The sequence below is a fragment of the Molothrus ater genome, chromosome Z, assembly GCF_012460135.2.
Source record: "Molothrus ater isolate BHLD 08-10-18 breed brown headed cowbird chromosome Z, BPBGC_Mater_1.1, whole genome shotgun sequence".
Taxonomy (NCBI): domain Eukaryota; kingdom Metazoa; phylum Chordata; class Aves; order Passeriformes; family Icteridae; genus Molothrus; species Molothrus ater.
The window spans coordinates 13,838,918-13,860,904 of record NC_050511.2 but is presented as its reverse complement, the minus strand read 5'-3'; the positions used below and the strand labels follow the sequence as shown (position 1 = coordinate 13,860,904).

At 41.4% G+C, this 21,987-nt stretch overlaps 2 protein-coding genes across 4 annotated transcripts; both read right to left on the bottom strand.

Moving 5' to 3' along the window:
• Positions 1–9,965: 9,965 nt before the first annotated feature.
• Positions 9,966–18,367, bottom strand: FBXO4 (F-box protein 4). Of its 3 annotated transcripts, none has more exons than XM_036403491.2 (7): positions 18,274–18,367; positions 17,233–17,468; positions 15,391–15,611; positions 14,356–14,431; positions 13,677–13,855; positions 12,683–12,858; positions 9,966–11,655 (listed from the first exon to the last, which is right to left on the bottom strand). In XM_036403491.2, exons 2-7 carry the CDS (start codon positions 17,445–17,447, stop codon positions 11,566–11,568), a joined length of 957 nt encoding a protein of 318 aa, XP_036259384.1. In that variant the 5' UTR covers positions 17,448–17,468; positions 18,274–18,367; the 3' UTR covers positions 9,966–11,565. The 3 variants fall into 3 exon arrangements, with proteins under 3 accessions (XP_036259384.1, XP_036259382.1, XP_036259383.1); XM_036403489.2 differs by lacking the exon at positions 18,274–18,367 and adding an exon at positions 17,576–17,740; XM_036403490.2 differs by lacking the exon at positions 18,274–18,367 and adding an exon at positions 17,576–17,669 and having other exon boundaries at positions 15,391–15,630; positions 17,233–17,425.
• RIMOC1 (RAB7A interacting MON1-CCZ1 complex subunit 1) lies at positions 18,040–21,545 on the bottom strand. Its single transcript, XM_036403492.2, has 6 exons — positions 21,470–21,545; positions 21,094–21,194; positions 20,571–20,714; positions 20,045–20,176; positions 19,738–19,852; positions 18,040–18,466 (listed from the first exon to the last, which is right to left on the bottom strand). Exons 1-6 carry the CDS (start codon positions 21,537–21,539, stop codon positions 18,177–18,179), a joined length of 852 nt encoding a protein of 283 aa, XP_036259385.1. The 5' UTR covers positions 21,540–21,545; the 3' UTR covers positions 18,040–18,176.
• Positions 21,546–21,987: the final 442 nt, after the last annotated feature.

Genomic DNA, 21,987 nt, shown 5'->3' with positions numbered 1-21,987 from the left:
CTGGGGCTGTGTCAGGATTGGCTGCGTGGCTGCTCTTTGGTTTTCTCTGCATTCAATTCCAGTCGCAGGGCCACTCTGCGTGGGCTGCAGGGCTGCCTCTGGCTGTAGCCACATGCAGCCTTGTGCATTGCCACACTGCAGGGGAGGGGACTTGGCAGCAAGATGTTAATAGCCATGGACCGGCCCTGCTTCAGCCAGTGTCACGTGGCACACTCTGATGCACACATTGACAAGGGGTGATATTCCCCTGGGGCCCAGGAATCCCCAACTAGTTACTGCAGATCAATGTGGATGACAGACAAGACGGGCTTTGCTTGGAAATCTGAGGATTCATTAACTCAAATGCTGACCAGAGGCAAGGACCTATAACACAGGCTGGGTAATGAGTTTTAAGGGACAGAGTGAGGGTGGAGTTTAGGGTTGGGGACCAAGAACAAGAGAGCTGGGGAGGAACCCAAGGTGGGGTTTACAATTCACAGACCAATGAGGAAAACAAAGGGAGGAGAACAGGTCACATGGAACAGTGGGGCACCAAAGGTGAGGGATTTCCAAAGGGGACTTCCAGGCAGGGGGCTGGGACAAGGGAGGATTAAAAAGTGGTAGGAGGAAAGACAGGGAACATTCTTGAACAAGGGGCAGGTCATAGGATATGATAGATAACTGGGTAGGAGGGCACAACTTAGGTAAAACCAACAACATTGAGGGAACGGGATCAAACCATTAAGGAAAAGCACACCACAACAGGCCAGGGCCTGGCAGCTGCTGGGGCTCGGCCTGGCCGGGACAGGGCCCGGTGGGCTCCCCGGAGAGGGGCCCTGCCCTGCAGCATAGCCTACCTGGCCTGCCCCAGCTGGGACAGGAGCTGGGCTGTTGTGGTTTGTTCTATGTTTGTTCAGTTTTCCCTTCAGTTGTTGTGTTAACGGTTCTGCCCGAAAGTTCCAGTTTTGTGTCAGTCTCTGTACCCCTCCCAGGTTGTCATGGTTTCCCCAATGTATCTCGTGTGTTCCCCTCCCCTGGCTGCCTGCCTGTCACCCAGCACCCCTGCCTCTTTTTGCAGGAGCTTCTGGCTGAGGTGTTGGGTGATTGGTTCAGGGGCCGGGGCCCCACCCGCAACTGTCTCCTGTTGGCTCCCCACTACTGTCAGTCTTCAATGTAACTTCTGTACCCCTCTCCTGATTTGTTGTTCCAAACCCCGCCCGTTCCCTATATAACCTGAGGCTTTTCCCTGCCTTGGGGCTCCGACTTCCGCTCCCCGACCCGTCACCTCCCCTTCCAATAAACCTCCTTTCCCAAGAAGCCATGAGTCGCCCTTTCTTCAGCGCCCTGCAGCATTGGAGTTCTTTACCTGCGGCCACTCGCCCTCAAGCACAACACCGCTTGGGCACAGGGCCTGGATCTCGCGTCTGGGCAGTGCCCGACTGGCTGGAGGCTGGCTGGACACTACCTCTCTAGCCTGGGCGTTTTCTATCTCCCGGCCACCGCTCCACTGGGCCGGGCTTGTTGCTTGTTCCCAGGCTGGAAGGAAAACGAGGATGTTTCCAGGTTTCTTTTGTCTTTAACATGTGTTTTTTGCAGAGGCGTGTCCAGCTTTCTAGTGGCTGGAAGCTTTGCATTACTTACCTAAATGTCTCCCATGACGAGGGAGAGAGGAACAGCCTGGGGTGTACAGGAGGGGGAGATGGGGCTTTTGGGGCAGAGAAAGGAGAAAAGTACAAGAAAGGGGGCATTCAGAGTTCTGCTTAGTATTTAGTATTTGTTGTTGAAGTAGCAGCCTTGTTACCTAGGGTGTGGTGCGGCACTTGGTCTGGTCTGTGATCTGGTGATGGGACAGTTTAATATTTGCTGTAGGGGTCTTTGGTGCCATCTCCAGGCTGTTGTTTGCTCTTCCTCTGAAGAAGGTCCCACAGAGAGGCAGCTGGGTAACAACAATCACACCAATATGGCTACATGTCATTCCACTTTTATTTAGCAAGCTTGTCATATTTATGCTTCTATACAATGTTTCGCACAACAGCTGCTCAATACTCATTGGCTAAGTGACTGCAATCTTCCCCAGTCCCCAGCTCATGTTTTCACTTAAGGTTTCAGCTTCAATTTTTATTATTTCCTATTAGCCAACAGAATTGTTGCATGGCCCAGAAACTCACAAACCCTTTTCAAGGGTAGTACACTATTCAAAGTGTATGAAAATGATGATCATCAAGACTGGGATGTAGAAATCATAAAAGTGCTATTCAGGTAGAGCATTTCTAAATATATTTTTCAGCTACCAGACTTAAGTAAATTGTATTTTCACATGATACATTTTCCAGCTTCTTTTCACTTCCCATGAGTTAGTGATATAATAGGAAAAAGAGTCTTTGATTCTTCATAATAAAATGAAAGAAACAGTAGTGAGAGTTTACACAATCAGTTTTTGTTAGAGAAATTAAAGAAGCCACTGTGAGGGTAGGAAGGAATGGACAATCCTGAGACACTTGGAAGATCACTGTTTACCTAAACCAACATCAGAAAAGAAGTGCATAAATACAGAAAAATTCTTAAAAGTTTTGTTTTACTGTGATGCCTGTATTACTGTGCTAAGTCACCCACTCTCATCCAATCCAAGCACTCCCACTTACTTTTATCTGCCTGTGTTTCTTACCTTACAGTTAAATAACTGCACTGAAGTAAGATCTATCTTCCTGCTTTTTGTTTGAACAGTACCTTGGTCAAGTTACTCCCATGCCTCTGTCTGAGAACAGTAGGTGCTGCAGAAATTTTAAAAAATTAACTCTCAGAGAATACAGAGAACTTGATAAAGAGAAACCAAGATTCACCTACATAAAGAGATGAGCTGGGCTTTTAAAATGTGCAAAAAGAAAAGAGACAGCCACACAAAAAAGGACAAGGAGGAGAAATTATAAGTATTAATAAATTCTAAGACATCATAACTGCTTCAGAATATCTGAAAAACAAATGTGTTATGGGCCAGGAAAATATATTTCATGTCCATTCACTGTACATGATACATCTATCTGCTAGAGATGGTAGACTAACCCACCATGGCCAATGCAAAGACCTTATATAAATGACTGATACTGAAGAAACAGAGATGTGAAAAGCAGTCAGAGAAGTGAAAGAAGACTGGAAAGTCTGGAAAACCAGGGAAGGTGCAACTTTGAGAAGTACAGGTAGTGAAAGAAAGTGAGAAAAATGCAGCTGTCGGAACTGGAAAACAACCAGGATATGAAGCATATGAGATATGCCTCTTCATTCTGGTCAAACCCCTTGCAAGCAGGGTTGGAAGTAAGGAAGAAGAGAATGACAGTTACTGGAAGAGGTGTCCAGGTGCAGATCAATAAAAATGTATTTGGTTCTTGAACCAAAGTAAATAGAGTTAATAATCAAAGTAAATAGCAGCATTTTCCCCCCTGTCACTGGTATTGATTGGTGTCTAATTTTTTGACTGAAAATTATGCTGCTAATTCATTTTTGTTTAATTATGAAATCAAGTTCTTCTAGCTTGCCCTGGTTAGGGATATTCTTCATTTATGCTGTAGATTCAGTTATGCCAATAGCAGAATCACAGGCTCGTAGAAATTCACTAGAGGGAAAATCACTGCACCAACCCCAAAGTAAGCAAAGGGTGTTTCTTTTTCTACCTGGAGGGGAAGTGGTGAGCACAGTATTAGATGAATTGCAGTCCTCAGTTTCTGACATTGAAATCGGCCATACAGTCAGTTACCCATACAATCAAATAAACCTAGAGTTTTTGCATCAGCCTGACTAGAATACTTCCACTGACTAAGAAAAAAAAAAAGAATTTTTATATCTATCTATATATCTTTCATGCTTTCAAAAGGAAAAGAAAGATTCATTTTGCAAAGGCTAACATGCTAAATTTCAGGTATGTGAGTATTACTGAGTCAGGTGATCCTTCTCACACATGTGGTACTTGAAGACTGAATTTGTAGACAGATTCTACAGCACATTAGGCATATTCAAGGACTAATAACGCTGGCTTTGTTTCATTTTTTGTAGAAATGCACTTTGATTTCCTAAACTTTAAAATAAACAGTCTGTACAGGAACCTCTTATTATTCTCCAGACTGTGGGGCAATTTGCCAAGGGAACAGCACTATGACCTCTGGGTGTGATTGATAGCAGCAAGCAGAACAGAATATTGCCAGTATCCAGACAAAGGCAGAGTATAAGCTAGGAGCATAAACTGAGCACTTTTTTTACACAAGACTTTCAGTCTGTCTCAAAGACCTAAAACGAACAAAAGAATTAAATATTATAAACCAAAATCTTAGGAGCAGTGGTGTTGCAACATGCTAAAGTAGCACAAAATCTCCAAAACGCTCTCTGGTGATCTCTCTCTTTTACTCTACATAGGAACTTGGGGTCTCTATATATGTTGATACTCTCAACAACATCCTACTTAGGTATCCTTGAGTAGTTGTGCAATGAAAACCTGTCTTCAGAAATCTTGGGAACAAATAGGGGGGAGACTTTTAGCAATTCTTTGATCTACATAAGTGAGTCAGAGGATCGCAACCCTCTCTTGATTTGAGACAGCAGGAATATATTTTAGTGGATTCAGGCTACAAATATGCTCTATTTAGGAACTGGTTCTGGCTGTTTATCAATGTGACTGGGAGTAAATTTCAGGATTTGGGTGGATCCAGTGCTCTGGAACCTCAGAAGAGATGAGGCTGCATTGTTATGCACTCCTTGTTAAGGATTGCTGCCAGCTAGGATGGACAGTGTGAGCTGTAACCATACAGTGCTGTCAAGGTACAATCACTGCCCTAGTGCATCTCTTTGGGATGTGCTGCAGCTAAAGTCCTGTGCAAGCATGGCCCACAGCTTGCTGAGGCCAGGATGTGTTTCACAGAGGCCTTGTTGTCACACTGTGTCAAACAATGATCCAGGAAGAAATAGAAAGACTTAATTCAAAGATTTAGCTAATTGTATCTCTATTTGGGAAATACAGTATTTTTTTATCCTACAGGACATTGTCATTTAAGGCTTCCCTTCTGTGAATTTACTCTGGGACTGTTTTACAATACTTTGTCCCAGAGTATAAATCCAGTGTGCTGGTGCTCTTTAACCAGAAAAGGGGTATGTACTTCTGGCATAGTTTGACCCACTTCAAATGAACAAAGTACTCTTATTTTGGAATAAGGTTGGACCTTCTTACAGTTTTTCAAGAACAGCTAATTTTTTTCTGAATTCAGTATCTCGTTGGATACAACTTTCAAATGTAGGCAGTCTAGTTAGGTATTTCAGAGACATGAGGAAAATGATATCTGTTCTGAGGAGTGATGCCCTAATTGCTGTGCTAGCTTCTACCTGCATGCAGATAATATGAAGCTTGACAGCCCCTGGGTATGTTGTAAGTCCCATTCAGGAACAACCTGAGCTTTCTCACCATTGCAGGGAATACTGTGACAACACTGATATTCCAATATCCAGTTATCTTCATTCCACTTTGATGTGCATAAACCAAAACCAAATTAGCAGCATATAAATACACAGAAATATCCAACAGCATTTTCACTAAGAATGCAAGATCAGACTTCATGTATTTCACTGCATATTGTGTGATAACCATTGAAATTCTGTGGATTCTGTGTTTCAAACATTCCAAGACCTTCATTTCTCCTGGTGTATGCAACTCTGTGTGCTCAAACATGGGGTAAATTTATATGCCCAGAAAGTGATTAGAATAAGGATAGGATTCCTCGCCTATAGCTGCACCTCTGAGTGCAGGATCTCACATGGTCCAGCTGAAGCACAATTCTGCATTCTCTCCCACTCCTGAGTTCACAATTATCTGCTCAGCAAATCACACATCAGGCCAATGAATATAATCTGGTGCACAGACTAGAGAGCAGGAAGGAAACTGCTGTGCTGGAATGCTTAGAAACCAGAGATGCATGGAAGGTACCACTGTGGGAGAAATAAGACAGGAGCTGGCTCAGCATGTTAGCTTGAGGATGTCACTCAGGTGGCAGTAGGGACACCCATAGACAATAGGCACTGTGGAAACATCAGTATCAGGTTATATGTTAGCCAGAATTTTCCATGGCTGTTGATTTTAATTGCCTGCCATGAATCTTGTTGGGTATTGTGGCAGCAGTTTCCAATGCCTCCTTTTCAGCTGGGGCTCTCAAACTATTTAACCCTTCAGGCATACCAAGACACTCCAAAAAATCTTCACAGCAATATGTCCTTTCAGTAATTTATTTTTCAGTTTATATCTATGTTACTAGCTACTTGTGACTGGAACAAGTGATCACAGAATAGTGGGGGATCAAAATGTGTGTATGTACATCAGTTTATTTATATTAACTCCATAGCTGTGGTAAAAATAAAGCTGGAAAACATAAATCCTTGGTAGATTTTTTTTGTTATAGTGAACCTAAAAGCAGTTCAAGTCTCCACTGAAAAGAAGGATATTGATATTAGCTCAGCAGCAATTCTTTTCAACAAAAGATTGAAAAGTGCTTGAATTCAAGTACATAATTCAACCATGTATTGATTATACTCAGCTTCCTCTCTTGTTTTAGAGAAATGTAGCAGTACTTAGATAACTGGGTTCTTTGCTTTCAATAATATATATTTTGACAAATTTTGACTCTCTAATTTTGAAAATAAAACCCCATGGGATTCTTTTAATATTGTCAGTTAAATGTGTAATTTGCATTTATTTTCTTGCAAATAGCTTGTAGTTTTTCAAAGAAGCTTAATGTATAGCTGTGTCAGTGCATCCTTATGCTATATTGCCAAAGGTCTGGATGTGTGATGTGTAAATGTTATAGTCATCTGACAATCAGAGGATTCTCAGGTAATTAATTACTTAAATCCTCATTATTCAGAGTCAAGAAAAAATTTAATTTATCCCACCAAATTTAATGTACAGCACATATGCAGATCAGATTTAACCTATTTCATATGAACTAAAGGCAAGAATACTGTTTTAAATCTTCACAAAATTTAAGATGAAGCCAGTTGAATTTCTAAGGGAATTGGCTGTTAATACCATCAGTCTTATGAGAGAAAGTTCTAAGCAACTGGCGTTTCTAGTTACACCTAGGAACCTTGTGTAAACACCTTCTGCAAAAGATTATTTGATTCAAATAGAGAGAAAGGCTTGGTTTTGTTCTTGATGAGTAGCCCTTTTATGTTCACATTTATGGAATGTGTGGTATCAGGCATGAATGTGTTTGTAATTTAAGTTTGTGGGGAAGACATGAGAGATGCCACACCCAAATGATATTCCTTTATCAACAAAGCCCTACGGATTAAGCAGTACAGCCCTTGGTCCTCAGTTACTGTGTAATGACAGAAGTTCCTTTATTCTTATGTGAGAAAGCTGTGATTTTTTTGTTATCACTTTGTAAAGAGTAGTATTAAATAATTTAATGAATACAGTAGGTCTTTCTGGGTTGTCATCAGGATTACTTCAGAGTGAAACACTTCACAGAGCTGGGTGAAATCTATTTCTGGAACTGTATCAGAGCTTCATATACTTACAGCTCTTGTCTACCAGTAGTATGCATACTAAGGAGGAATTAATTTTGATACTCTAAGACTAGTATTGTTCAACTTTCTTTTGATGGAGCAAATGGCTTGATTGATTTCACCCTTCTGAAAAAGACTGAATGCCTTTTTTCTCCCATGAGGTGACTGATTCTGTGTGCTGTCACATGCAGGCTGGTATTCCCAGAGACAGTAGGCTCCTTGTGCAAGGACAGCCAGAAACACTGCAAGTGAGAATACTGCTAGCCCATTCAGTGGGCTAAGAGGTGATTCAGAGACTTCCTGATGCAAAGCCCTGCCTGCAGCAGAGAGCACACTGTGCACATGTGCAGGACAGGTGACTGGTTTGGGAGCAGCTCTGCAAAGGGCACCTGAGGGACCAGGGATCCTGGCTTCAGTAGTGTGGCCACACAGTGATGAAGGCTATGTTGGGGGCAAGTGCCCAGGACTTGTAGCTCTGAATCTGGGGCAGGGTGTCCAGCTTTAAGCCTGCACTATGTGAGATAGAAACCAGAGAGAATCCAGAAAAGGGTCACTAAGACATTTAAGGGTCATTAAGACATTGGAGGAGGTTCCTTCCTCCAGCGTCTTAAATGTCTTAGTGACCCTTTCCTAAGAGAATGGCTGCTCAGGAACTTTGGCCAGTAACGCCCAGACTGGTACCTGCAAACAGCTGCTCAGCACAGATGCGGTAATGCTGCAGCAGGAGATATCTAATCTCACTGGTTCTTAAATATTCCCCTTATCCAGACCCATCATGTTTTGTTGTTTGCCAGGTCTCTGCTCTATGCCTACTACCTACCTTCTTGATTGCAGTTTCATCCTCCTAAGACAACTGAGGGCAGCCTTTTTTCAGACACCCTCTGAGGTTTAAGTACAGGCTCTAGCTATATCATGTTCTGTAACTGAACAAAGAATGTTATTTCTCTGCTCCTGTATTTGAGGAAAGTAATTTATCCGGAACCACTAGTGCTAGAGTGGGATGAAAAACACATAAATCACAGACACCAATCACTTTGCAATAATGCCAACAATTATTTCCATACGTCTTCTGACAGCAACTCCATCTTTTCAGCTGCGATATTCATGCTGCCATACAAAGTGATATTGACAATACCCACCAGATTAAGAGGCAGCATATTCCCCGGCTATGAGCCTTTGAAAAGCATTTCGATTTTCCCATAGGTCTTTCTATAACTGTGCCTGCTTCCTGCATCTCTGAGCAGCAAGTGCAATTGATTACTTGGAGCAATTTTGGCAAAGGGTGTAGGGATGCGCCTGGACAGCATCAGAGCTGATGCACATCAGCAATGCCATCCTGCAGAACACAGAGAGAGCCACAGTTCCTTCTGAAGCTGCAGCTAGAAGGGTCCTGACACTCCTGCTTAGACCCAGGGCTGCTCCATCATCATCATAACCTGCAAGACATCTCACCAGTGACAGTGTGCTGCCTCTGTCCTGAGAGCCTCACAGGTGCCCCCAGGCACTGCTCTGGAGCTGGCAGCAGGCATTTTGTTATTCAATTTTCAAAGATTTGAAAATTAGCATCCTCGTGGCCACTTCCTTTGTTTGAAAGTTGCTCAGGTGAAGTCCAGTAATTGAGTTTTCTTATAAAGTCACATATATTGTCATTTTAATCTCTTATTTTGTGTCTACTGTTTAGATAAACATCCTACCACAGAGGGTACAAAAGCAATTTCTGTCTAGTGCTTTTAGAATCCTTCATCCCTAGGAAAGCAAGATTCCTGGGATGCAGACCCTGGTTTGATTTTTCACAAACCCATCACCATTACATCTACTCTGATAAATACAAAACCAATTAGATTTTTTTTAGAAAAGTAGTTTTCTTTTTACATTACGAAGTTTTAAGATACACTTAAGTCATGTTCTAATATTCCATACACAACTATTTTTGACTTTCTAACACTGACAGTCCCAAGCTTAAATGATTTCTATGCTTCTAAATTCAGCAGACTCAGGAACTGAAATAGGAGGAATTGTCAAATGTAAAAGGCAGTGCATCTCTGCAACTATTTGCTGTGTATGCTCAACAAGCTGGTTGCCTCTTCCACAGCATATCTCTGTGCACCTCAGCTGCTCCTTTGAACAGTGTACATGCTCATCTTCCTTTTGCCTGTGCTGATCCACCACAGCATTTAATCATGGAGCTCCATCACTGCATGGACTTCTCATGCCCACTGTGTGTTTTCTAGACTGCACCCTTAAAACTTGTAATTCTGGTAGGTATTCTAGCTTTAAGTTAATCTAACAGATGCTCTTTCAGAAAAACTACATACCCTACATTATCCTAACCCTTTGAAATGACAGTGAGTTATCGTAATTAAACTGGTAACGTACAATAACCTTCTTCATTAATGACTATAGACAACACACATGTAAGGGGCTTAACACACACAGGAAGACTCTAGATATCATTCTTTAAAAAAGTATTTATTCCTGATGAAGAAAGTAGAAAGAGGATCTTCCATAACCCCTCCATGTTCGTAGTAGCAACAGAATCAGGTTGCTGCATTCAATCCCCTACAAACAGACCACTATGAAATTAATGTGATTAGGAGGAAAATCACATACACTCAGTCACAAAGCATGGAATTTTACCCCGAACACTCAAATCCATTGGATCTGTTCTATTTTAAAGGGCAAAACACACATACACTATTTAAAAAAAAAAAAAAAAAGATAAACCCCAGAATTTTCACTGTAATGTTCCTTTGGATTTTCCCTTGAAACTCCCATCTGTCCCTGATTAAGACACACAAAAAAATCTGGGAAAATGGATTAATTGTGCATAAAGATGAAAAAAAGGAGATACTTTCTAGTTCTTAAAAAAATTCCAAACATCTTCTCAAATGGAATGTTTCTGACATGGCTGTGTTGATCATCACTCAAGTATCCCAGATTGAGGGCAGTTACAGCTGCATGTGTGTTATGCAACCATTTATTTGGGTTCCAAGAAAAAGCTACGAGACACCTGAATTTCCATGATGATAGGAGAAAATAAAACAAAAGGCCCAGAATAAAGCAAATAAATGCCCTGGCAAGAAATCTAAGTGAAGTTTCTGAACATTCATCCAATAGTAAAAATATGAAAAGGTGGAAGATGATGACTAGCCCGAAAGACATCTATATGGAAACACAATTTCCAGCTTTAAAATGTTGCTTTGCTTTTCATAAAACTATTTGCAAATGCATAGAAAATTTCAAGAAAGGTATAATTCATATCTGCAAATGGCCACAACTGTTTGGGAAACCTGACAGTCTGTGTATGCAATAAAGTCCTGATTGATCCTATTTAACATTTGTTCATGGGATCAGAGGAATATCCAGTTCAAGCTAATGTTTTCAGTGCAACAGAAAGAAAAAGATGTTGAAGTCTGTTGTGGTTCGTTTAAGTAAGATCACAACAAAGAAACAACAATCCACATGCAAGAGTGTTGGTTTGCTTCTAAGAAATTTGGTCTGGGCTGAAAATTCCCCCCACTATTTTTGTCTAGGCACTTTTTTCTAGAAAAATTCAGGGGAACTCACTTTTCTAAATTCAAGAGTTACTGTCTTTCTGTCAACCTCCCACTGTACAACCTGCAGTATGTTTTCTTTGGTCAGGAAGTGTCACTGTAAAGATCTCCACTGAATATATTTACTAAATGTGTGATATGGCTGTGCTGATAAACTAATGTAGTGTTACATATTTATTTATAAAAGATATTAGACCATCAGATATATTGGAAAAGATTGTACTCTAGTTGAAAGGAGAGAAAAATAACAAAACACTCAGATTGTCCCTCCAAATCACTTTGTCACAGCTAGAATCAAGGCAATTCTACTTGTACTTCTAATTCAGGAATATAGTTGAAAAATGTTAAGGATTTGAGTGTGTGCAGTGAACTATATACAGGTCTGCCTTATTAGTTTTCCCTTCTCACAGTAGTCTGGCAGAAAGGACAAGATTCTTACTTCAACTGAAAGGGAAAATACCAAAAGGCTTATACAGGGCAACAATGCCTAATCCTACTACTGAGCACTTTTACAATTTGCTTCTTCCAAGAGCCACTCAATTCCATTTAGCAGTCCATCTAAAGTTGCAGCTACAGTGTCCTGCATCTGTGAAAATAAAATTGAAAGAAAAAGTTATTGTATTAGAGGTAACAGCTAACAGGATCTAACAGTATTTTAATATCACTCTGTGTCTATCTGTAAAGTCAGAAACACTCATATCAAATCTAAATTTTTATCACTACTGTAAAGATCCCTTAGACAAAAAAAGGTTTTATGAAAGTAAGAAAATAAACAAAAAAACACCTTCATGTTAAGAAAGCTTTCACTCTTAGTATCAGAGGTGAGGTTTTTTTCAATTGTTTCATCAGCTCTTCTGGAAGACTACATTTACTTTACAGATGGCAATCCACTTGAAAAATCTTCTTGTTAATCTTAAAGCAAAATTGCCACTTTAGAGCTTTAGACTTCTACACATCATTAACACTGAGATTTTGTAATATCCTATCCAGTGGCTATTATAAATGGTATGTTTTGTAAAAAGCCTATAAACATTTTCCTTATGAAAACAAAGGAATTACCTCAAATCAGGATTTTTTTCTGGTTAAATTATTCCTCAGCTACACAACATCAACAAAAATTCATTCTGGCTGAACCATGCTGATAGATACTGTCCTTGACAAACATAAAAAAACCAGGTTCAAGACCTCACATCCTACGTAGAAAACTGATCTGTCAAAAACTGAAGACATCAACTGAGTGATAGTAAACAGTCTTTTAAAAATGTCCCAAAAATCTATCTTGTGTCCAAGGCTGTGACTTAGGAAATTCAGATTTAAATGAACTGAAGTTTCCTTACTCCCCTCAAGACCGTAATTTGTCCTTCCTTACATTCTAGCTCCATCTTAAGTCTGTTGTGTGTTTTTGGGCAAGTCACTTAAGCTTCTTGTCTTCAGACAGGCTAATAATTCATCTTGGAACACCAAAGAAATGAAATCTTTCACTTGAATAGAAAGCTTGTGTATTAGTGTTGAAAGCTGCACTCTTGCTTAGGTAGGTATAGTTAAGGAACCTGAGAGCCCAAATTAAATTTAAACCACAGAGAAACAGAAAATAAAGGTTTAAGAGCAAGTACCATCCAGGGCTGATGCAGCAGATTAAGTTGCAACTGATGTGCCACGTAAACACATGGAATTCTTTTCACACCAATGTCAGACACACAGGACAAAACCAGCAGAGGTCTGTTCGGAGGCCCGAGGGCTGGATCGATCATTGCCGAAATACGAGCCAGCTCCTCCTGACGATCATGTGCTAAGAAATAATTTTTAGTGCATGAGTCTTAAGTATATGCAAAAAAAAAGTGTTTTCGTTTTTGGGATTTTTTTATTTCAGAGGCAGTTAGACAGAGGGGTGGAAGGGCCAAATGATCTTGTTCTGCTTATCACAAGACTTACTCATCTGCCCTTATGTTACACAGATATTGATGATATTTAGATGTTAAAGATCTCCGTAGATTCTATGGCAGCCTATTTCAATCCTAACATCAGAGTGTTTTCTGAGTACCTCACAGAGATCAAAATTACAACAAGCCATTCAGAAGTACCCACACACTGCACAGTCAGCAGCCTTTCCCTACTGAATGCACTTTTCTCTTAGTGTATCCCTTCAAAGTTTTTTGCCTCTTTTCTGAGATAGCCCTTTTCCTCCGTTCAAAGCTGATGAATGTAAAGACAACTACCGGAATTTTTATTGGATTATCATCTCACAGGACTAAACTGATTTAGACTAATTGCATTTTTACTGTTTTCCTGGTGAAGGTTGTTTCCACAGCACAAACAATGTATTTTCAAGTTTCTCCTATACATACCCATCGGGTTTTTTTTGTTTTTTAATCCATGTAATTTCCCACATGTAATTTAGATAGCAACCATATCAGTATGTGTCATAAACAAAACAAGGGGCCACAATCCCTAACATGTTGATGAGAGTGTCTAGAACAGGAGACCTCTTCAACATGAAGAAACAGCAGATTTTGAAAGGATCAGAACATGGATTTTGATGCATTGCATATTCTTTGTAATCTAACACACCGGTTATTCACAAAATATAAATAAAGAGAAACCTCTTACCTCTATGAGCTTCTGCATTAGCAACATAAATGAATCCATCAACTACTTCACACACCTTCCTCACTTGAGCTATTACACTGTAGTGCATGGATTGCTGGTTCCCTACTGTGCTGTTCTCTTGGTAAAACATCTTATTCACAGCAACAGCTTGCTCCTCCCTTGCTCTCCTCCTTTCCACACTGAAAGATATTTCAGTAGTCAGGTTAACTGAGAATATCAAAAGAGAATCTTGAAAGTCTAGGCAGTGCAGGAAAGGGACAGGAAAATGGGCTGAGCCAGAAAAATGGTTTCATGTCTCCCTGCCCCCTCCTGCTTTCCTTTCTTTCTGAGTGCACAGAGATGGTTGGCAATCTGCAAGATGCTATACACTCCAGGATGAGTTCATGGAGTGTTTCCAAAGGGACTCAACCAAGGTATTAAGAGGGATAGACGCACCTGCAATGTGCCTGTTGTACACCTTTGGTACATATACTGTTTGGAAAAGCTTTATTACTTCCATGAGAAAACTTAGTGGTTGAAAAAAGAAAGGAAAAACAAAGGCATGCATTGAAACTTCAATTTATAAGGGATATCCATGCATGAGAAAGTGCATATGAAAGTCACAGGACAAAAATATGAAAACTCTGAAATAAATTAGAAACTGTACTTTTCATTTGGTGGAGAACAGATCTTATCTTACCTTGTGGTGGAATACAATGTCACAATATTGAATTTTTGACTGTTGTTAAACTGAAAACTGACTCCTGATCCAATTCCTACAGGGAAAAAATGAATTTATGAGATTACAGCTATTTGGCTACTGAATACAATTAAGTGGTAGTTCAAAAATTCCAGTGGTGCTACAAAATGAATATATTCAAACCTAGATATTGCTCTTAGGGGTAGAAGATTTACTATTTTACAATTAAACTTTATACATGGTCCAATTGATCAGGCTTTTAATTTCATGAAAATCTAGTCAAAGGTATTAAAACCATTTCCGTATTTCTGATTATTAGAATTGGGGCTAGAAATCTAAAACAGAAAGGAACCAGACTTGTATTTATTAGGAGAAACTGGCATAGAAAAGGCTCCAGTCTGCTTATGACAAGCTGCATTGAAAAGGACATATGAGAGAAAAAAAAAACCCACTAAAATAATTGTCATGCTTCCTATAAATGCAATTTTATTATTTGAGTTCTGCTGTGAAGAAATAACTGTTAGTTAAAGAGTAAAACATTTTTGTCTCTGGCTTGGCTTGAAGTCAAATTAGACTTTCAAAGCTACTCTTTAAAACATAAAAAATCCCTCACCTGCTCCTCTAACTCTTCTAAGTAAAATTTACATAATTTCATATCAGAATACAGAATCATCAAAGACAAGGTCTTTTTTAGCCACTTACTGCAAGCAGTACTGAAAGAAAGGCTTGTCTGCATTTATTGATCACAACAGCAGCAGTAACATGGAATTTTGGATGAAAATAGAAGTACAAGGAGCAAAATGATTCTTCAGACAATGTCCAAATTTAATCATAAATTCACTGAAGCTATCAGCTTGTCCCAAATGTTTGCTGCATTTATCCATCTGAACACATCAGAAATTGGTTTGCTTTTACCATGATTCTACTGAATTTTAAGGATACAAAAAAATTGTTCCTTTTCTGCATTTCTTTCTCAGTATTTTGTGTTGTATCTTTTTAGAAAACAAGAAGGCCAAAAGCCAAAACCATCATTACCATGAATTTGTCTCTGAGGCAGGCCAGCTACCAGCAGAATTTCTGGGCATGTCATCATCTTTTGTACTAAAGAGTTGTCCAGTTCTTCCAAACCTGGCCCAAACATAGCAAAGCGAGGTTCTGCCTGAGTGACCAGTGATTGCAAAAAGGAAGTCACAGTCCCATACCGGGGACGGCTCGATTTCAAACTTCTTCTACCCTGAGGACAGCTCCTTTTATATCTGTTTAAAATAGATGCAACTAGAAATTAAACACAAAATACAAAAGAGGCATTAATCAAACAAATTAATTTAGGTCCCACATTTCTTATGCTTTGCTTCTGGTATAACTCAAAGTGTAGGTCAAAAATTATAAAGTTCTAAACTGAGGATTTCCAGCACCAGTACAAAGCAGGCAAAACCATCAATTCTTTTTAAGTCCAAATACTGACTTTTTGGACCTCAGTACACCTCTATCTAAAGATCTTTTAGTTTACTTAAAAATAAATTAAGAATTGCGAATTCCCCATCCTCACTGAATACACAATATAGGTAAAATAACATCAAAGCAGAAGAGTCACATTAAAAATATAATTTTTAAATTAGCTTTGTGAGTGCATTTTAAACCTTAATTAAACTCTTTTGTGTTTGTAACAAGTAACCACCTGAAAATGAACATTTTCCCTGTAGTTAGAGAGCATGCAAACTGTGGAAGGAGACAAGTGTTGTCTGCAAACTTAAATGCTCGTTTGGTGTGGATGCTAGAAGGCATGGAAGGACTGGTAATTGAGATGAAGAAAAACAGGCATCCTAGAGCAGTAGTTTCAGTTTGCTTCCGGAGTCATGGTAGGCTGCTGCTGAACAAACCACTTCAAGGAAGCATCACATGTGGGCTCCTTTATACCCACACTGAAATGTTTCAGTTGAGATCAGCAAAACAGCTCAGTGTGTGCAGACACAATGGAAATCAGTGACAGATGGTTTCAAATTAGTAATTCAGACCTAAACAGATTTAAATCCAATTTCAAAATCAGTCCATATTTTGCACGTCAAATTCTGTGGGTACTGTTCCCACCTGTTAAAAGAGGATGAAGGGCACAGAAATTGCAGAAGTTAGTGCACTTACCACAAAGCAATGTGTTAAGGACCACCTTTGGAAAATGTAACTGCAAATAAATCAGAAATCCCAAACAAATCTACAGACCACTACTGCAAATCAAGGGAACTGAATGAAGTTTAGAAAGGAAGTCATCACAAACTAACTTGTTTTAAGAGTTCTTCTCAGTCATCCAAACATATTTATTGTGTTGCTATGCTTTTCACCTATACTAGCTGAAATCAGTCTTTGTCTTACAGCCTTTGACAATTGGACCTAAAACAATACAACTTGTTCTTCTGTGCACATTCTGTGCACTTTTTTATTATTAGGTCTTCCAAATAACATGAAAAACAATGAAGATTCATTTCACTTGGTGTAGTTTGAAGACTTCTTGGTACTTTTATGAAAATAACTGCCGTGGCACTGAGCAAAGAACACTTCTTTATCAAGATCAACAGTAAGCAATATTTCTGTGCCACAGCAGACATATAGTTTACAAAAAGCTGTAATTTTTTACAGCATTACCGTTGTCTTTTTTACAATGTTTTACATTCTTGTTGAGTTCCAAACAGAAAGAGCTGACCAGACTATAGAGCAACAGGAAATTGTATTTCCAAAATAAACAATGGATTTGAGACACATCAACATTTAAACAGCAGCTTACAGCAGAGCTTTATTTCTGTAAATATGAAACATACCTGTGGGTTGAATATTACTGCTGTAGGCACACTTGAAAGTAATGTAAGAGAATATGGAGATACTTACATTGCCATGTAATCATACAGTGCATTGTCGCTGACCTCTGAAAAGGCTTTATTAAAAATCTCCTCATCTGGAAGTGATTTCCAATCAATAGCTGTCCAAGAGGGAAGATCCCGCAGGAGAAAATACCTCCATAACAACGGGTCTTGCACAGCTGCCCTCCAGTAACAACTCGTGCTTCCCAAGCGGCACAAATCTTGGGGCGAGAGGAAGGACATGATGTTCAGCTGCACGTCGATCTGAAAACCATTGAGAACAGCGGCTTAAGGACTCCCGCATTCAGCAGTGCAGAAGAACGGCGTGAGAATGCAGCGCTTTGCCCACCCCCCCACCGGGCCCCGCTCACCGGCAGCATCTGCAGGGCGCTCTCTCCCCCCGCGCCGTCCGGGGTCGCCGGCAGCGGGGCGGGCGCGGTGCCCCGCATCCAGCGCGCCCGGAGGAGGCGCAGCCCGCCCCGCACCGCGGCCTCCAGGCCGGCACTGCGCGGCTCCGCTGCCGCCGCCGCCGCCATGGCACCGCCCCCGCGCAGCGCCGCGCAAGCTCCGGCACCGCCGGCACCGCGCCCCGCTCCGGCACCGCCGGCCTCGCTGGCACCGGGCCCCGCCCCGGCACCGGGCCCCGCTGGCACCGCTGGCACCGGGCCCCGCTCCGGCACCGGGCACCGCTGGCACCGGGCCCCGCTCCGGCACCGGGCACCGCTGGCACCGCTGGCACCGGGCCCCGCTCCGGCACCGCGCTCCGGCGCTGCCCACGGTGGCTGCCGCACCCACGCCCCAGCACCGCACTGCACTTTGGACCGCGGTCCGGGAGTCCTTGGAATGCGAGTTTTTAATGCAACGGAAGTATACATTTCGGTTGGCAACAACAAAAAAAAGAAAGTAAGTCAGTGACGAAGAGTGTGCTCTTATGTCACGAGTTTTCTTCTAGCACAGACAACGCAGTGGATCTTAGTTGTGAGATTTCACAAAGTAATGCAGCATTTGTTTTGCACTTGTTGTATTCCACCCTTGACCTTTTAAGGGTCCCTCACATACGGCCACATACTTTGTTAACATGTTTCTCCCCGTTTCTTGGAAATCCAGCGATATGCTCTGTGATCTGCTGCCCCAGTCACTGTTGGACACAGGATCTATTGACTCAAGGCTTTCCTGCTTCCCTTCTCCACAGTGTTTCAGTCCCCAGTAGCACATTTCTCCACTGTACATCATTGCCAGTAAGTGAGTGTCACTAAATATACCTGCAAAAATAATTTAGATCAAGTACTTTATTATTCTACTACAAGAAAGTACACAGCTTGTTAATTCTTTTTCAGTAACAATGGCGAAGAAAATTCCAAAAAGACAGTATAAGTATATCATTATATAAATATATAACGCCCAGAAGAAAACCATGGATCAAGACCATGCTCATTTCTCTGTCCAATTTGGCCCTCCATAATGTTAAAATCTTTTAAGACTGCCATATAAACATTATTTCCATAGTTTTGTTTGCCTAATTATCTCATAGAATTTCAGTATTTCTTTACAGCCTCTTTGGCACAGGCATGACTGTACATATTAACTCTGGAGTATTTCTGTGCCTCCCCACAGTTTAAGCCTAAAAGATACTGTCTGAGGTCATCTTAACTCACATTAACCAGAGCAGCTTTATTAGTATTTGAATTCAAAGGCACACATGTGTCTTTCACCAAAAAAAAAAAAATCTTGCTAAATAAATCCACAACTTGACTTTACATTATGGAGCTATATAGCAGCAATGCCACTTTCAGATTAAATTAAACAAGAAGGTGCTGCATATCCTGCTACAGTCAGAGTAGAGCTGGTTTTGAGTGTGCTCAATGTGGACACCATGTCCTCAGCACTAGCTGGTTTATCTTACAAATCCCCCCCTGCTGTATCACCCTACCTGCATCACACTGATGCAGCCTCAGATCCTCCTAGAAACGCCCAATAGGAATGAAACTTACATAAAGCTACATAAAGTGGTGACAAAGAACATTTGCCAAATCTAACCAATTCAGCATATAGTTTTTACCTGCATGAAGTCTGTAATTGTGTTTGTACCCCTGCTGTCCTAGAGCTAAAAGGGAAGATCAATATGTGAACCTCTGGCACCCTCTGCAGTCATATTTGTGCCCTAAACATCTGACAATGGTGAACTGGATGGTTCACAATAAAATACTGTGTATAAACACTGCCAGTGTAAAACACTACTGTGCATCAAACCTTCATTGCCTCAGTTCACCTCCTACCAGTGCACTCATAAAACATTGGGAAAATGAGCGCTGACACCTCCTAAAATTCATGAGTTTAAAAAGAAGGGGGGGGGCATTCTTGCCGGCTTATTTGCCTCATTTTTTATCTTCTTGTTCTAAAAAGTGTCAAGTCTTGAACATAAATTAGGTCAAACAATAAACACATGCAAAGAAGCATTTCATAAAGTGAAGCAGTTATTAAGAAGAGTAAGTTAAAAGGTTTTTAGGAGTTATTTTTTGGGAGTTTTTTTTACCTTCACTGAGTAATCTAGCTGTGTCTTTATCCTGAAGTGAGATATCTTCATCTAGCTGAAGAGGGCATCTAAAGCTAAGCATCTTCATCAAGTACTGAACTCCATCATTAAGACACTGAGTACAGTTAAAAATGAGGAAAAAATAAGTTCTCGTTAAATTAATGATATACGGAAATACTTCTTCCTATGAAGCCCCAAAATCCCAATTAAAGAAAGAAAAAAAAAAAACCAGAACAAAAAAACCAGCCATATTTTAAAACTCAAGAGTCAAACTTTAAAGCTCATAGAACATTTTCATCTCCTGTACCTTTTTAAATGTGGCAATGTTTTCTCGTACCCATTCACTCCTTTCTTTTGCTGTGTGGCAATACATGTAAAGCAGGGCTCCTTTTCTCCAGTAAAGACATTCTAACAACTCTGCACCAAGGATGTTGATGGGCTGAAATAAAGTCCAACAAACTGGTCTAACACAAAAATAAACCACCTGAACTACTTATATGCACTGGCACACATGCAAACACTGTGTAAATCTCTTATTTCAGGAACTGTGTTTGACAGCAGCACTCAGAGAGACAAGGCTAGCCTAACCTATCACTGTAGGTCAAATAGGAGTATTAACTGCCTGTAGAATCATTAAATGATAGCCAGAGAAATTCTGAACACACAACAAGGCATTTGAAACGATATTTTCAGGAATCCCTATTTAAATACCAAAAAGATTTGAAAACGCTTCCAAATACTTTAAATTCTGCCCATCAAAAATGCAAATACTATGTCCCATTTCAGATTTTTTGTTTTTAAATAATGAAATAATTCGCCCTCCGGCTACTCACTTCTTTTATGCCGCATTCCCTCACTAGGTCCTCTGGTTCTGAAAGAACAGAAATAAGTTCCTTAAGTTTTGGCAAGGCAGATTCTTCTGGAAAATCTTCATCCACAAGCTGGTTTTCCTCAAAATACGTAATGTCTAGGACAGCCTATGAAAACAAGAACATATACAAGGTAGAAATGCTACTGTCAAAATAATCAAGTGGATGTGTGTTGTAACATAGAAAACTTGTTAGTTTATAAACCACTACGATTCGAAGTTTTTTTTAACATTTAGTTTACAAAAGGTGCAAGGTGGAAGTATTGAAGGCCTGGTAATGGTGACTATCAAACCAAACCCCCTTCTGTCCCTAAATTAACAGCACGAACGACTCCAAATTATCCAAGTCAGAAGCAGTTCTGTGCTCACCACACACCCCCAAGTAACTGTGCCGCCTTTCTGCCCCACCCTCCTTTTTTACACCAAACCGTCTCCCACACGCTACACACATTTTCTTGAAAGACAGTTTGATGTCCATAACAATGTACCTGGGTATAGAGCTGAAAAAGCGTGGAAGGATGTTCTTTCCCTTCGCTGCAAAGATCCTTCAGCTTGTCCAGATTAGCAGAGCCTTTCGCTAAGAACGTATCTGAGGGAAAAACACAAAGCTCCCTTAGCACCGATGAGGGCTCACTCTCCTTTTCCACATGGCTTTCTCATCCATCCTTGGGGCATCTTCAAGAGCGGCTGAATAATAATAATACAGCACCGAAGCAGGCCAGTTATCCTGTCAGACCGCACCTTTCATGATTAAATTAAGGCATCTGCGGCCAGGCTCTGATGCTCCCAAGCGCACACGCCGTATGCGAAGATGCCCTCGGGGCCGCCCGCGCCGCACCCGTCCCCGTCCCCGTCCCCGCTCACCGCGGGCCCCGGGCGGGCCGAGCCGCCGGCCCAGCGCCGCCACCCGCTGCCGCAGCGCCGCCGCCGCCATGGCGGGCCCGCGCCCGGCCCCTCGGCGCAGGCGCAGCAGCGCGGGCCCGGGGGCGGGAGCGGCTCCGGGACAGCGGGGTGCGGAGCTGTCGCTGCCGCCCGACCCCGCCCGGGGCACCCGGCCCGGGACACCTGGCCCCCGATCCCGCCGGGACACCGCCGGCCCGCCCGCCTTGCGCGCATTGTTGGCTGGGATTGCTGTTCTGGGCTTGTGTGGGTGTGAAAGGTCTTTCATAACAGACGGGTGTGGTGTCTGCAGTGCCCTGTCCGTACCCCGGGGAGACACCCTGTGTTTACAGAATTTACGGAACCATTTTACAGCTCGGAAAAGAGGTTCCAACCTATGACCGAATATCACCATGTCGACCAGAGCATGGTAGTGAGTGCCGTGTCCAGTCTTTCCTTAAACAGTTCCAGGGACAATGACTCCACCACCTTCCTGACAGCCC

Coding starts and splice junctions, on each gene's coding strand:
- FBXO4 (XM_036403489.2), bottom strand. CDS start 17,740: ATGGCGGCGGCGGCGGCAGCGGAGCCGCGCAGTGCCGGCCTGGAGGCC. Junction 17,469..17,575: donor GCGCCCTGCAGATGCTGCCG/GTGAGCGGGGCC, acceptor AATGGTTTTCAG/ATCGACGTGCAGCTGAACAT. Junction 13,856..14,355: donor ACATTGTATTCCACCACAAG/GTAAGATAAGAT, acceptor AATATCTTTCAG/TGTGGAAAGGAGGAGAGCAA.
- RIMOC1 (XM_036403492.2), bottom strand. CDS start 21,539: ATGGCGGCGGCGGCGCTGCGGCAGCGGGTGGCGGCGCTGGGCCGGCGG. Junction 20,715..21,093: donor TTTTTCAGCTCTATACCCAG/GTACATTGTTAT, acceptor TTGTTTTCATAG/GCTGTCCTAGACATTACGTA. Junction 20,177..20,570: donor GGGAATGCGGCATAAAAGAA/GTGAGTAGCCGG, acceptor ACTTTATTTCAG/CCCATCAACATCCTTGGTGC.